The following is a 15,178-nucleotide window of genomic DNA, read 5'->3' as shown; positions in this document are numbered from 1 at the left end:
TGTAGGCAGGGGTTACCGTGCAAAAGTTTTCTGGAGTCAAAGTTTGATTGCGGCTCTGAATCAGTGAATACAGCTATGAAGAAAGGAAAGCACGTCCCATCTAAGGGAAACAAGCTAGAACAAGAACAGGCACAGCTCTAGGGACAGGGCAGCACGGTAAGATGGCTGGGCTGGAGAGCGGGTGCAGGGCAGCAGTGATGGAAGGCATTCATTTAGCACCTGTGGCCTACCTATCAGGCGCCACAGGCTCTGTCTCATGTCAAAGGTTGCAGAAGGCCCAATTCTAGCTCTCACGGACCTCAGCATCCAGTAAACTGAGAATTAGGAAATCCTGTGGAAGGTGCCATGAAAGAGGCTGCCCAGGGCAGAGGGCAGCAGGGTGGGCGGGGCCGGGATAATTAATAAATTCCCCATGTCACCCACATCTCAGGCTGTTTCAGTTGAATCCCGGCGGGGGGTGGGGATTGGCTGGGAGGCAGTGCCTTGTTTCTCCTCCCCTGGAGAGGGGCTGAGAACAGCCCCACGCTTCACATGGCACCCTTTCTCTCCCAAGACTCTTCAGGGGAAGGGTCCCCCGCCCACCTCATCATGTCTCGAAGAAGCCAGCGCCTAACACGCTACTCCCAGGGTGATGATGACGGCAGCAGCAGCAGTGGAGGGAGCTCGGTGATGGGGAGTCAGAGCGCCCTGTTTAAAGACAGCCCTCTCAGGTAGGGGGTCGCCACTTCCAGCCCCACCCGCCTCCGTGGGATGCACTGACCTGCAGAGCAGATGTCTTGGGCGGTTCACTGCGCAGCCTCTTCGTCTTGTGACTTTTGTGGGCAGAGATCAGATACCCATGTCTGGTCAAAGGGGACATTCACACCTCTGGGGATGCCAGGGCCCAGTGCTGTTTCTTCTCTCCATACTGTAAGCTGGGCTGCCGCCCTCATGTTCAGAGAACAGGAAGTGGGGAGAGGCAGCTTCAAGAATAAGCCGGGCCGGAAACCCCAAAACCGAGAGCTGGGCTCACAGGAACCCATTGTGCTGTGGATGGCTCTGCCAGTCTGGCCATCCTCCCCAGACCCACACCCACATGTGCCACTGTCTGTAGGGCCTCCTCAGGGCCAGCGAAGCAGAACAAGTCCGAGGGGCACCAGGATGTGCGCTAAGGCAGGCGCCTGCCTCACCCTGCCCCCTTGCAGATGTGAGGCCCAGATGACAGCCCCTGAGGCTTTGACTAGCTCTAGAAGGCCAGGTTGGGTTTGTCTGGGTTTTCAGTGGGTTGTAGAAATTACTAATCCATGAGGAAGCATGAAAAAACACTTTGGCTTTGAAGTTAGAGACCTGGATTTGAATCCTAACTCCATCACTTACTGATGACCTCGCCTAACTGCTTGTGAGATTTAGAGATAATGGGAGCACAGAAAGTACCTGCTTTGCGGGTAGACAGTCAGCAGTTGGGAGTTGTTAGTTGCCTAGCAACAAGGCCACGCCCCCCATCTTAGGAGGGCAGAGCGCTGCCTAGGGCGCCGCTTTCACTTTCCTGGCTGGGCTCACCTGCCAGCTCCCTCCTCTCTCCTCCTGCTGACCTCCCACAGGACCCTGAAGAGGAAATCCAGCAACATGAAGCGCCTCTCCCCAGCACCGCAGCTGGGCCCCTCCTCCGACAGTCACACCTCCTACTACAGCGAGTCTGTGGTCAGGGAGTCCTACTTTGGCAGCCCCCGGGCCGCCTCCATCGCTGCCTCTCTCACCAGGAACTCCATCCTCGACGACCAGCCGCTTGGTGACCCCTTCTGGAGTGAGTGTCCACAGCCTTTCTCCTGGGTCTCTGCTGCCTCTGGAGATTTACGGTCCAAAATCCTCCCCGGGGGTTTCCTAGCCGCTGCTGGGCCAGAAGAGGGGCTCCCCACCTTCGGAAACCCTTGGGAGAGCAGCTGAGTGTCTGAATTTCCAGGCCCTTTTAGACGATGGAGGAGCCACGTAGCTGCTCCAGGCCTAGGCGACGGAGGGGCCGGTCCTAGTTCACCCTCCCTTGACCCAAGGGAGCTCGGGAGGGGCTAAGAGTAGCTTCCATCTGCCCATCAGAGATGCTCCTCGGGCTGTCCCCGCGAGTCCCTCTGGAACACCCTCCTCGGAGCATCTCTGCCCCAGGAGAACCCCGCGTTCTTCCCTCCTCAGGTGAGGACCTGCGGGTGAGGAGGAGGAGAGGCACAGGTGGCCCTGAGAGCAGCAGAGTCAACGGGCTCCCAGAGGACAAGCTCTCCGAGGACTTCCTCGGGTCGTCCTCGGGCTACTCTTCTGAGGATGACTACGTAGGTAGGCGACGTCCTCCCTCCCCAGCCTCGGGGAGATGCTCCACCAGGTTCCTGGGCTGCTGGGGAGGTGACGGGAAGTAGGGGAAGGCGCCCTTACAGCTCGAGAGAGCATGGTGTCCAGCTGAGTGTCGCTGCTGTGCCACCATGGTGCCCTGAACCCAGGCCTGGGGTGGCCCTCGACAGCGCTGGGATGCGATCGCCCGGCCCCACGAGGCCTTGAGCAGCCTGTGGCCAATTCCCTTATTTGACTCATTTCCAGCAAGTGTTTAACGTGGAGCTTCACACGCAGGAGGTGCTTGATCCCTTAGTCTAGTTCTGAGTGGTTTGAGGGGTTGCTGGTGAGGGGAAGGAAGCAGACAAGGCGTCCAGGGGAAAGAAAATGTCAGAAATCTAGCACTTCGCTTCGTCAGCGTTTACTGGCCTGCTAGCTGCCAGCCTCTGTCACTTGGGTCTCAGCTCAAAGTCTAGAGGAGCAGACAACCGACAGTCTCCATGTCCCAAGGCTCTTAAGAGTGAGGACAGCGGCGGTCCAGTGGTTAGGACTCCGCGTTTCCCCTGCAGGGGGCACGGGTTCGATCTCTGGTCAGGGAACTAAGATTCCGCAGGCCCTGCGGTGCACAGCACCTCCACACCAGAAAAAAAGAGTGAGGACAACTGGGCATCTCCTCTCCTCCCTGCAGGCTACTCAGAGACAGACCAGCAGGGTTCAGGGTCACAGCTACGGAACGCTGTTTCTCAGGCAGGCTCCCTTTTCTGGATGGTGGTCACTTCTCCAGGTGGGTGCCGGCTGCTCTGTACGTGATTGTTTCCATTCTCTCTGGCAGTCACTTTCATCCATCTTTCTGCGGTTGGGTATCCAACCCGTTAGAAAGAGACTGTAGGGCCACCAGGGGTAGCTCGTTCCAGAATAATTACTGGGAGCCTGGAGCCACGGGAGCACCCTTGCTTGAAAGCTGGACAGAGGGCGTTGGCAGCGCAGGCGGGTGGGATCACAGGACCTGGGTAGCGTGGAACAGGATGGAGGTGCACTGGCAATCAGGGTTGGGGTCGGGGCAGGGAGGACCGCTGGTGGAGACACACAGGCCAGTGGTTCGGGGTGGCACTTAGGCTTGATGGGCCCTCTTCCAGGCCGGCTCTTCGGACTCCTCTACTGGTGGATTGGCACCACCTGGTACCGCCTGACGACAGCTGCCTCCCTCCTCGACGTCTTCGTTTTAACCAGGTGAGCAAGACTGACAAGGAATCAGAAGGCCCTAGGCAGAAGGGGCCAATAAAGCATCTAAACCTGTACGTGATGGTTTCTCTGAAGGTTTTTTTTTTCCCAGTTTACTTTCAGCTTTTATTAGTGAGCGTGGAGTGGACACCCAGAGCCCCCTTTTCTGCCTGACAGTGGACAGGACTTAGAGTCAGGTGCAGGGAGTGTTCTGGAACGCAGGTTCTTGTTTCTTCTTGGGCGCTCCCTTCCAAACACCAGCCTAGCCACTTCTGAGTCTCAGACAAGCCCAGCCTTACTCCTGCTGGCCAGGCCTTAGGCTCTAGCCAGCAAATGGTGTTTCCCAGAACATTCAGCATCCCTCTTGGCCCCCTGGTGATCTGGACCCCCAGTGTTTTCCAAAAGAAAATACTGTCTGACTAAGGAGTTACTTTTTTTTTCTTCTATATTTGCTTGCCTAGAGGACATCTGTCTGTGAAAGTTTTAGGTTATTCAGAGACCCCAGTATTTACTTATTTATTTTATAAATTTATTTTTATTTATTATTTTTGGCTGTATAGGGTCTTCGTTGCTGCTCATGGGTTTTCTCTAGTTGCGGCGAGCGGGGGCTACTCTTTGTTGCAGTGCGTGGGTTTCTCATTGCAGTGGCTTCTCTTGTTGCGGAGCATGGGCTCTAGAGCACAGGCTCAGTAGTTGTGGCGCACAGGCTTAGTTGCTCAGCGGCATGTGGGATCTTCCCGGACCAGGGTTGAAACCCGTGTCCCCTGCATTGGCAGGCGGATTCTTAACCACTGCGCCACCAGGGAAGCCCGCTCCTCCCCCCCGCAGTATTTATTTTTGATAACATCAATACAGTTCAGAGTCAGAATTGTCCCCGTCACTCCAAGCTTTGCAGGTAAAGCATCCAATCTGGCCCTGGCAAGATGAGAGGCTTGAGGGTGTCCTCTCTAACTCTAGCTCAGCACTCAGGAAAAATCTCTAGGAACTCCCTGGGGGCATATAGAGGCCCTGGAGCCCTCCTGACACCTCCGCCTGCCCTCTCTCCCCTCCTGTGGTCCAGGCGCTTCTCATCACTGAAGCCGTTCCTGTGGTTCCTCTTGCTGCTGCTGCTTCTGACCGGCCTGACCTACGGTGAGCTCATCCACTGTCACAGGGAGGGGTAGAACGAGAGCTTGTGGAGATGGGGCTGGCGAGCCAGAGGGGCAGGCAGAGTGTGGGCCGAGGCTGGTGCTGAGCAGACATGTGAAAACTAGAGGGACAGTGATCAACGACAAAGAAGGGAAGGAGGCAGGACGAGCGGGGTCGGGTGGAGCCTGGGCAGCATCCTGCCTGGCTCTCCTGGGTCCTCAGGTGACCAGTGGGTGAAAGGGGAAATGTTCCGATCCACTGGTCTTGTCCTTGGTTTGGGCTGCTACGCTAGACTGCCTAGCATGTCTAGAGCATCCTTGCAGCCCCAGGGGCTGGAACATGCCTTAGTACAGGAGTACTGGGGTAAAAAGCAGGGACTCTGACACTGTTATTAGCAGTCGTTTTCCCTCCATTCCAAATCAGAGGGTTGTCTGGGTGAGTGAATTATCGTTACAGCAAGCTCAGTCTTCAGCTGTCTTTAGGATCAAAACAATGAAGTAGTAAAGAGAAGTAAGAGCACCTTTTTGCACCGAGATACTGAAACACCTGTCACCTAGAAGATGCCCCACGTTGTTCCAGTCTCTCTCGTTGAACTTTCACATTTTTTACATAGTTGTAATCATTATGTTTATATATTTTGTGTTCAACTTTTGATTTGACAATTTCACATGCGTTTCACAATTTCCTGTGAGTTGCCCCTGTGGCCCCCAGGCTCAGTTTTACCAATTTGTAATTAAAGACCATGCTTTATTATTATTATATTTTTAGAGGTGGTTTTATAGGTTTAGCATCTACTCAAGTTGTATTTCTTTAATTTCTGCCAAGGTAGAACATCTTTCCAAGTGTTGATTCCTTTGTTTCCTGTTACAAGAACAGCTTGTTCCTATCCAGTGGAAACTGGGCATTGCCCTTAAAATAATAATGACCTTTTATAATCTTACAGTGTTTTGTTCAGGCAGCACATTCGCTTGTGTTATCTCAGTTTGTTTCACCACCCCCATGTGGGGTTGGTGGAGCTGAGGTTCTCGTGGTGTCATGAGATGCATACGGAGAGTCTGCAAGGCAGAGGGATGGAGTGACCGGCTCCGGGAGGGCAGTAAGTGAAGGCCTGTCCGGAGGGTCTGACTTAAAGTCTGGTGGTCACGTGCTTCCCGTTGCACCTGCTCGAGGCCAACAATTGAGTGGCAAGTGTGGCATCTTACCAGGGTGGAGACCCCACAGCCAACATGGCTTTTTCAGGCACTGTCAGCCCCACGCATACATGTACACACACACACATGGCACGTGCATAGCTCAGGAGTAAACACATCACAAACAGGTAGCCCCTAAAGCAAGATGCAAATGTCTCTGTGGTGGCAGCCTTGTGCTCTGTTCTGGGGCAGCAGGCAGCCTCTCTTAGCAGGTGGATTCTGTTTCAGTGATTCTCAACTATGGCAGCCCATTAGAGTCACCCGGGGAGCTTTATTTATTTATTTATTTATTCATTCATTCATTCATTCATTCATTCATTTTTGGGGGCCATGCTGCACGGTTTGTGGGATTTTACTTCCCCAACCAGGGACTAAACCCACACCCTCGGCATTGAGAGCTCGGAGTCCTAACCACGGGACTGCCAGGGAATTCCCACCTGGGGAGCTTTTAAAACTCCTTATGGAGGGATCCCCCAGGCCCACGAACTCACTCTGGAGGGCGGGGCCAGACACTGACTGTTTCAGAAGCTCCGTGGGTGATTCTGATGTACGGTCTGGACTGAGGACCACCGTCAGGGCCTCTGTGTTCTACCATTGGATCACCATTGGATCATCCCCAACTTGTGATAGCCGTTTCCTCCAAGCTTTGCCACCTATGGAAAGATGAGAAGTCCTGAGGGGACGTGAGGATGAATACACGCTGGGATTGTCGGGTGGAGGCTGCTGCCTCAGAGAGTGGCGGGAACCTCCACCCCTCGTACCGCTTTTGGCCGGGGCAAGGCTCCCGCGAGCGAGACAGGCTGCTGGTGAGCGCTGCTCATGAGGCTGCCGTCCGCGCTGTGGCCCCGGCCCAGGTTAACTGCCCTCTCCTCTGTGTGCAGGCGCATGGTATTGCTACCCCTTCGGGCTGCAGACGTTCCACCCCGCTGTGGCTTCCTGGTGGGCCTCGAAGGGCAGCGGCGGGCAGCGTGCCGTGTGGGGTTCCAGAGACTCATCCCCACATTTCCAGGTGAGCATCTTAGGGTCGCAGGCTCCCGCCTCGGCCTGAATTTGCCATTGAAGTCCCTGCCCTTCTTCCTCACACACACAGCTGAAGAGATGCTGCCAGGATACCTGTCTCTACTGTTTGTGGTGCAGGTGTTGGGGGGATGTTTTGCCTGTGCTTAAATATGAATCAAAACTGCCCAAAAGTTAGTTGCCATCCTAAGAAGCACGGAAAACAGAAGGAAAAGGAATAAGACAAATTGTCTTGCCTACTTTGTTCCTTTTCAGTATAATTTCACGAATCTTTACTGAGTACCTTCTGTGAGTCAGGTAATATCCTGTTCTGTTACCTATTACAATAGATAAACCACCCCCAAAATCAGTGCCTTAAAAGTACCAGCACTGGGGAATTCCCTGGTGGTCCAGTGGTTAGGACTCGGCACTCTCACTGCCATGGCCCGGGGTCAGTCCCTGGTCAGGGAACTAAGGTCCCGCAAGCTGTGCGGTGTAGCCAAAAAAAAAAAAAAAAAAAACCAAAAGTACAGCATTGGATTAGCTAATGAGCCTGCAGGTCCTCTGGGTGGCTTTTCTGGTCTGAGCAAGGACAGCTGATCTTGGCTGGGCTCCCTCGCGTGTCTGCAGTTGACTGGTGGATCAGCAGGGGCGGGCTGGTCTAGGCCTGGGCTGGGCAGGTTGTACCTTTGCTGTCCAGCAGGTAGCCTGGGCTTGTTCTCATAGTGGCCGGGCAGGGTTCCAGCAGAGTGGAATCATGCCAGACCTTGAGGACTAGATTCAGAACTAGCATACTGTCACTTCGGCCACATTCTATTGGCTGAAGCAAATCTCAGAGCCAGGCCAGATTCAAGGAGGGGGAAATAGACCCCACCTCTCCATGGAAGCACCTGCGAAGCCACATTGCAGAGGGCACAGATGCTGGGAGGAGGGCAGGACAGTGGCCATTTTTGCAACCTGCCAGAGGCTAAAGATGGATCCGGCCCAGGCCCTGCCCTCAAGAGGCCTGCAGTCCAGTGGGGGGCGATGAGTGCACAAACAACCGGAGTGTGTATGTGCAGGTCCTGGGGTCTACGATGAAAATGTAAAACTCTTTGTCCTCTAATTATAGTTATTTGAACTTTGCTTGCATCCTGCTGAATTTAATTTGCTATCACATTTTTAACCGTTTATTTTGGTAGATACTACTTTCCTGACCCTGATTTTATTATTTCACAAAATAATGATGTGTTCTGGCATCTTTAACTTTTTTTTTTAATCACTAGTAAAGACAATTCAATTTCAGGACCACCTTTTCTGTAAAATGGGGGAAGTAAAGAATGACATATGTTTGTATTTACTTTCATCTGCATAAAGACACTAATAAAAATAGTTGTCTGGTTTGGGAAGGGTTGGTGGTGAGGGCTCTGAGTGGATGGGGCAGAGGTTAGGAGCATGAGTTTTTGCTGTTTGTTTGCTTGCTTTTTGAGTCATGCAAATACTGCCTAGTTTAAAAATGGAATTTTTGAAAGTCAGAAGCCCAACCTCTGTACTCAGTAGGCTCGTGCCTTTTAACTGACAGTCAACAGGCTGTGTTTCATAATTTCATTTGGGTGTTTCTGGGATTCTCTTCCCTTCCTCTGTAGCAAGCACTGTTGTCGTAAGTCCCTAACCTCTGTGGCTCTTCCCTCCCCGTCCTGCCAGGCGGAGCAGCGCATCCTGTCCCGGGTACACTCTCTGGAGCGGCGCCTGGAAGCTCTTGCTGCTGAATTTTCCTCCAGCTGGCAGAAGGAGGCCATGCGCCTGGAACGCTTGGAACTGCGGCAGGGGGCTGGAGGGCAGGGGGGCAGCGGCAGCCTGAGCCACGAGGACACCCTGGCGCTCCTGGAGGGGCTGGTGAGCCGCCGCGAGGCTGCCCTGAAGGAGGACTTCCGCAGGGACACCACTGCTCAGATCCAGGTCGGGGAGGGGAGCTGAGGGGCCCGTGGGGCTGACACCCTGGGTGTGTGGGGTGGAGGGGGCGAGGCCCTGCACCCTGACATGAGGGAAACAGCAGTGTGTCATTCAGGGTCAGACGGCTCTACCACTTGGCAATTACCTTCTCTAAGACTTAGTGTCCTCCTCTTTAAAATGGAGACTCTCCTGTCTGCCCCGCCCCTGGTTGTGAGAACATGAGATTGTAGCGCGCCTGGCACAATGCCCATGTAGGTGTGGCACACCATGCCGGTGTGCAGTAAAGACCGAGAGGAGTCTTGCATGTTTCCAAGAAGCACTGTAGCAAAAAGGCCAGGAGCTGAAGTTTGCAATCAAACAGGCCTGGTTCGAATTTGGTTACACCACTTACTGGTTGTAAGCGGCCTCTGAGCACGACTCAGTAAAATCCTTAGCCTCTCTCCTATGCCTGATAGGAAGAACTGGTCACCCTGAGAGCAGAGCATCAACAGGACTCAGAAGACCTCTTCAAGAAGATTGTCCAGGCCTCGCAGGTTGGTGGGCTTGGGGGCACTTGGAGCCTACGGTGGGGCGCTGATCGAATTCATCATCTGTTCTTGGGCTCAGAGAGACACCTTGGCCCCTAAGGGTCTGCTTAGATGCAGAATGGGGAGAAGGGTGTGTAGTCTCCTGACTTCTGCTTGAACTGAATCCACCTGGGCTGGAACACTCTGCAGAGACGCCCTGGGATCATGCCTGAGGACAGGAAGGGCTACTTTCAAGTGGCCTGTTGTGCTGGGTATACATGCTGAATGAACGAGTGAACGGGTGAACGCCTAAGCACAATAGATATGGGGCGAGACTCCCATAAGGACCTCAACCAGGAGGCCAGTTTGACGTGTGCTAGATCAGTCAGGAGGCCCTGGGGTGGGGATGTGGTTAAGCAAAGACCCCAAAGGGAACAGATCCTGCTCTGGGAGACTGCTGTGAGCCTGACATTTCTTGTATTGGTCCTTTCTTTCTGCTTATAGGAGTCTGAGGCTCGACTCCAGGAGCTGAAGTCTGAGTGGCAAAGGTAACTCGCACTGCCATCTGTCCGAGGCCTGCTCAGCCCCAGCATCCCCATTCCCACCCCCAGCTAGGCCTGGGCAGCAGAGCCCCGGAGCAGAATTCTGATTGTGTCCCAAGCAGAGAGGGAGATGGCTGAAACCTAGCTCAGGATCACCTACTCAGAGCCTGTCCTTGAGGTGCAGTGGAGGTCTGGCAGGGGTTGCAGGCATTGCAAGAGAATTGGGATTCATGGGTTCATTTACAGACATACCGTCTTTTCTGTACAGCCTCATGCCGGCTGCCTTCCCATGCCCCAGATATCTGTACTCGTGGAGGATGTGAGAGCTGAGGCAGAGTGAATTATGGATCTGGGCTTAGAAGGGAAATGGGATACTGTAATAATTAGCTCCTTGGGATATGCAAGCCAAGTCATAGGCACCGGAGCTGTGTTCTACAGCCAGAACCTCCAAGAGTGAGCCTTGCACTCACCAGTGAGTGGTGGGCACACACTTGTATCAGGTGCCAACTAGGGGATCCTCTTGTTCTCCTCAGCATAGCCTTACCCCTCATCAGAGATCCAAGGCTTACTCTTCTCTCTCTGGGAGTAGGATGACCCAGGAGTCCTTTCGGGAGAGTTCCATGAAGGAGCTGGGGCGGCTGGGGGTCCAGCTGGAAGGCCTGCGGCAGGAACTGGCAGCCCTGACCCTGAAGCAGAGCTCGGTGGAGGACCAAGTGGGCCTGCTGCCCCAGCAGCTCCAAGCGGTGCGGGACGACGTGAGTTGGAACCATCCACATCCCTTGCTGAACACCCCTCCTCTGAGACGGTCCTAGCAGTCTGCAAGGCAGAGAGCCTCTCAGCCCCTGCTCTGGACTCGGCACAGATGCTGGCTTTCTTTGACAGAAGTTCTTCCTGTTTTCTCATTGATAACATGGAGGGTTGTTCATAACTCTTTCCTCGTTGTGGCCTGAGCAGGCACATGCTGGCCCTCCCCTCGCAGGCCTGTCCTCGCTCCCTGTCCCCTCTACCCAAGCCAGGCGCCACCCCACCCTGGCCAGGGCTCTGCTGTGGCAGCTTCCACTGTGAGCCTCCCAGAGTGAGACCTTTTTTTGGTCCCTAGGTGGAGTCTCAGTTCCCTGCCTGGGTCAGCCAGTTCCTACTTCGAGGTGGGGGAAGCCGCACTGGGCTCCTTCAGCGAGAGGAGATCCAAGCTCAGCTGCAGGAGCTGGAGAGCAAGATCCTTGCCCACGTGGCCGAGACGCAGGGCAAGTCAGCGAGGGAGGCCGTGGCCAGCCTGGGGCTGACGCTGCAGAAGGAGGGCGTGATTGGGGTGACAGAGGAGGTGAGGACTGGATGCCCCTGGACACCCCCGCCCCCCGCAATGGCTAATCCACCCAACACACACGCACTGCTTTCCTCCCTGGGGGCCGTAGAGCTGCACAGTCCCACACTGCCAGCTCCCTGGCCTGTTCTATGACCTAAGTGACATCCAGGAGGCTCCGATGTTTGTTTTGGGGCTGGTGTGGAAGGGTGGAGGTGTATGCCTGAGCAAGCGGCATGTGTCTGGACTGCAGCATGGTGCAGGCACAGGAGGGCTGAGTCCAGGGGTTCCTGGCCTCTAACAGTGGGGCCACGGAGGTGGACCAGTCTGCTTCCCATCACAGCTGCTCGGGGCGCCTGTGTTTTAGCAGGTGCACCGTATTGTAAACCAGGCTCTGAAGCGCTACAGTGAGGACCGCATCGGGATGGTGGACTATGCTCTGGAATCGGGAGGTGTGTACACATCTCCTCCCTTTGCTGGGCCCCTTTCCCTACACTGGCGGGCCCCCTGGCATCTGCTAGGGTAGCTGTGGTGTTAGGCAAGCAGGGCTTGAGGTCAGCAGAACTCACCCAACCCAGAACTCACAACAAAGGCGAGTGACTGCATGGGAGAAGCCGGGATGTGCTGAGCACCCTCCTCGGCCAGGAAGAGGCGGGCGATGCTTACAGCTGCTCTGGGGTCTGGGTTAGGTGTGAAGACTGGTCCTCAGAGAGGGGACGGGCAATAGTAGTCCCTGCTGGGGTTCCCTTGGCTGGCGAGCTAAGCTGGTTGTGTGGGTCTCCCTCCTCTGCTGGAGTCCAGCCCTAGGCGCCCACGCTGCCTTTCTTTCCTGTCTCAGGGGCCAGCGTTATCAGTACCCGATGTTCCGAGACCTACGAGACCAAGACAGCCCTCCTCAGCCTCTTCGGCATCCCCCTGTGGTACCAATCCCAGTCTCCCCGAGTCATTCTCCAGGTGGGGGCCCTGAGCACACCGAGTCGCCTGCGTAGCTGGGTGACTGTCCCCTCCTGGGCCATTGAGAGCTGCGCTCAGGGTGGCTTGTCTTTGTCACCTGCCATGCGCTGACCTGACGTTCTTCCCCTCCAGCCAGACGTGCACCCAGGCAACTGCTGGGCCTTCCAGGGGCCCCAGGGCTTTGCTGTGGTTCGCCTTTCTGCCCGCATCCGCCCCACTGCTGTCACCTTAGAGCATGTGCCCAAATCCTTGTCACCCAACAGCACCATCTCCAGTGCCCCCAAGGACTTTGCCATCTTTGTGAGTATCCCACCTGGGGGCTAGAGGGGCTGTAAGAGGGCCCTGTGGGTCTCTATTGAGGATAGAGTTGGGATCGTTCTTTGGTTGAGGGGAAGGGAATAGATATGGAAGAGACGGCGCCAAGGTGGGAAACGGCACTTTGGTCTCAGTTACCTCGGGCTGCGGAGGAAGAAACGGAGGCCTGATGAGTTAAGTGACTTGTCACAGATCAAACAACAGCCCTGTGTACAGAGCTCAGGCCCCCTGCAGTCCCCGAGGAGGCTGGTGCCTGCCCTACTGGGTGGGAGGGGACCAGTGGGGAAACGGGAGGGAAGGCCTTCCTCCCTGGGGGCCCATGTCTAAGAGCAGGATCTTCCCTCCATCCTTTGCTCTCTTCAGGGTTTCGATGAAGACCTGCAGCAGGAGGGGACGCTCCTTGGCCAGTTCACCTACGACCAGGATGGGGAGCCCATTCAGACGTTTTATTTTCAGGTACGGGATTCTGTTCTGCTGGCGGAGGAGGCATATATATGTACTTTCCCATCCATTCAGCAGAGGTTTTCTGAGTACTTGTCCTGGGCTAGGCACTGGGGGTTCCAAGTGAGAAGTCACAGCCCAGCCCACCCACAGCTCGAGGTACGGAACAGAGACCACTGTCCCTGTGGCGTGGGAGAGGCGCCAAGTGCACATCAGCGCAGGGGAGGGGCCCTCCCAGATGGGCAGTGCTGGGGAGCTGCCTGCAGAGGGCAGGTATCCGAGTGAAAGTGGCCCAGCTGGGCCTTACACAGCGCAGTGTGGCTGGGCCACTGCTGGGGGGCTCCTGCCTCAACTTGAGTGGGCATCGGTCTCCTAGGCCCTTGTTAGAAGTAGATCCCCAGTCTCCAGCCCAGGTGAATCTCTGGTAGGTGGCCTGAGAGCCGAACCAGGGGAGTCCTAGTGTGAGGGAGTGGGTGAGGTGGAGAAGGGACCGGGGCGGGGGGGCGGGGAGAGGCAGGCCTGGCTACCAGGCAGAGAGTTTCAGCCCTCAGCTGAAAATGAACGTACGACACAGAGGACTGATGGGAACTTGAGAAAGAAAAGAAATTCTGCTTAATTCACAGTGAAGGAATTCTTTTTCAGCATCGACATACATCAGACTCTCCGTAAAGGTAGTTCTGTTCATGGTCAAAGAGAGGTCCTGTGAGGTTTTCCCAGTTTGAGATGAATCATGCTGGGGCTCGGTTACAAGGCCATTTTTATATGGCCGTGGGCTGGGCCTGGCGCAGCCTTACATGCGTTGGCAGCCCCTGTGGGACCTCTAAAGCCTGTGGGGCTCCTTGGCCCACCAGCTGGAAACTCTGTGTTCCAGCGTCTGAAGACAGGAGCTTTGAGGTCCGGTTCTCTACAGAGGCCCGGGGGAGGGGGCATCTGGCCCTAGGTGTGGCCGTCTCCCCTCCGGTCTGAGGACTCTCACCCCTGCCTTCTCTCCCCAGGGCCCTAAAATGGCCACGTACCAGGTGGTGGAGCTGCGGATCTTGACTAACTGGGGCCACCCCGAGTACACCTGCATCTACCGCTTCAGGGTGCATGGGGAACCCGCCCACTAGGCCTTCTCTGTGCCGCTGCCGCCGCCAGCGGGGAGGCCAGCTCCTCTCGGCACGTGCTCCCTGCTCTGGGGGTGGCTGCGCAGCACCCCCGCCTCTGCCCCCACACGCTTGAAGCGCACTGACTTCCGGGAGCAGGCAAGAAGAGCCCCTGGCCCAGTGGAGATTAGAAGGAACGCGCAGGCTCTTCCTGAGCACCGGGTGGCTCTAGCGGTCAGCAGGCTCCGGCGTCTCTTTTCCTTCTTTGTTCTCTGCGCGCTGGGCACTGGGTGTCGTCTTCTCCCTCCTGCGAGGGTGTATATATGTAGCATGTTGTGGGAAGTCGAGGCAGGGAGAGACGGGATGAGTGCCCATGTTCCGGCAAAGGTGGACGAGACCTGCCTACCCCTTGCCCATGTGCGGGGGCTGGCACCCAGGGAGCTGCATAAATGAAGCAGGTGCCAAAGCCGTGGGTGAAACAGGCTAGGGCCTGGGGCAGCTGAGCTGTGCCCCCTCCCTAGGCAGAGAAGTGAGGTCCTCTGGGAGGAGGGTGCAGGCTGGGACTGGTCCCCAGGCAGGAAGCTCCTGGGAGAAGGCAGCTGGGCTCCTCCAGAAAGCTAGTGCCATCAGCCTAGGCCCACAGCATTCCTGAAGGGCTTCTATACACTGTATTTGTCCTGGATCAGGGTGGGTCAGGGTGGGTCAGGGTGGGCCGTGGCGCTTCTTCTACCCTGGAGGGTCTGGCTCCTGAGAGCCTGAGGGTTACTGCTTCTGTGGCCCTGTAGGAGTCCCCTCTGCTGGGGACAGTAGTTGCTTTCTCCTGATGCTGGGACTGGGGCCCACTCTGCTCCCCACTCCTTGCTAGGGCCCACCTGTGCCCCAGCACAAGCTTGCTGCATTCCCCAGGGTGCCCAGACCTGTCCTTCGAGGCCATAAACATCTGGGGTCAGCTAGAAGTGTTCAGGGGACTCCCTGGACTCTTGTGGTGGCCCAGCGATACAATGACTGACAGTGACACTCAGGGTGCCACGGTGGGAGGAGGTCGGCACTGTTGGCCCTACCCTACCCCTATCAGGCCGCTGATGTAAGGGGCCCCCTAACCCTAAGCCGCCCCCGGGGGCTCTCTCAGCTCTTGCTCAATTCTGTTTCTATTCTCTTCTGACTCATTTTCTATGGGGGACAGACAGGGGTGGGGGGCTGGGTTAGGAGGGGGGGGCTGAGGTGGGAGCTTTTGGACCCAGCAGGCCCTGCTCTATTATGTATTTTTCAAGGTCTG

At 55.9% G+C, this 15,178-nt stretch overlaps 1 protein-coding gene across 4 annotated transcripts; it reads left to right on the top strand.

Annotated features, from left to right (window-relative positions):
* Window positions 1-573: 573 nt before the first annotated feature.
* Window positions 574-14,565, top strand: SUN2 (Sad1 and UNC84 domain containing 2; the record flags this gene model as incomplete). 4 transcript variants are annotated; one of them, XM_079715477.1, is made up of 17 exons in its annotated part: window positions 574-710; window positions 1,581-1,783; window positions 2,164-2,301; window positions 2,981-3,076; window positions 3,429-3,522; window positions 4,574-4,644; window positions 6,713-6,840; window positions 8,511-8,765; window positions 9,215-9,292; window positions 9,770-9,813; window positions 10,397-10,562; window positions 10,907-11,128; window positions 11,475-11,559; window positions 11,946-12,061; window positions 12,194-12,361; window positions 12,740-12,832; window positions 13,813-14,565. In XM_079715477.1, the coding sequence occupies 17 exons, from the start codon at window positions 589-591 to the stop codon at window positions 13,924-13,926; spliced, it is 2,193 nt and encodes a 730-aa protein (XP_079571603.1). In that variant the 3' UTR covers window positions 13,927-14,565. The 4 variants fall into 4 exon arrangements, with proteins under 4 accessions (XP_079571603.1, XP_079571604.1, XP_079571605.1 ...); XM_079715478.1 differs by having other exon boundaries at window positions 589-710; window positions 3,408-3,522; XM_079715479.1 differs by lacking the exon at window positions 2,981-3,076 and having other exon boundaries at window positions 589-710.
* Between the last annotated feature and the right edge of the window lie 613 nt (window positions 14,566-15,178).

Source organism: Hyperoodon ampullatus (genome assembly GCF_949752795.1).
Source record: "Hyperoodon ampullatus genome assembly, chromosome: 11".
NCBI lineage: Eukaryota > Metazoa > Chordata > Mammalia > Artiodactyla > Ziphiidae > Hyperoodon > Hyperoodon ampullatus.
The sequence above is the reverse complement of the archived record's forward strand: the minus strand, read 5'-3'. Positions and strand labels throughout refer to the sequence as shown.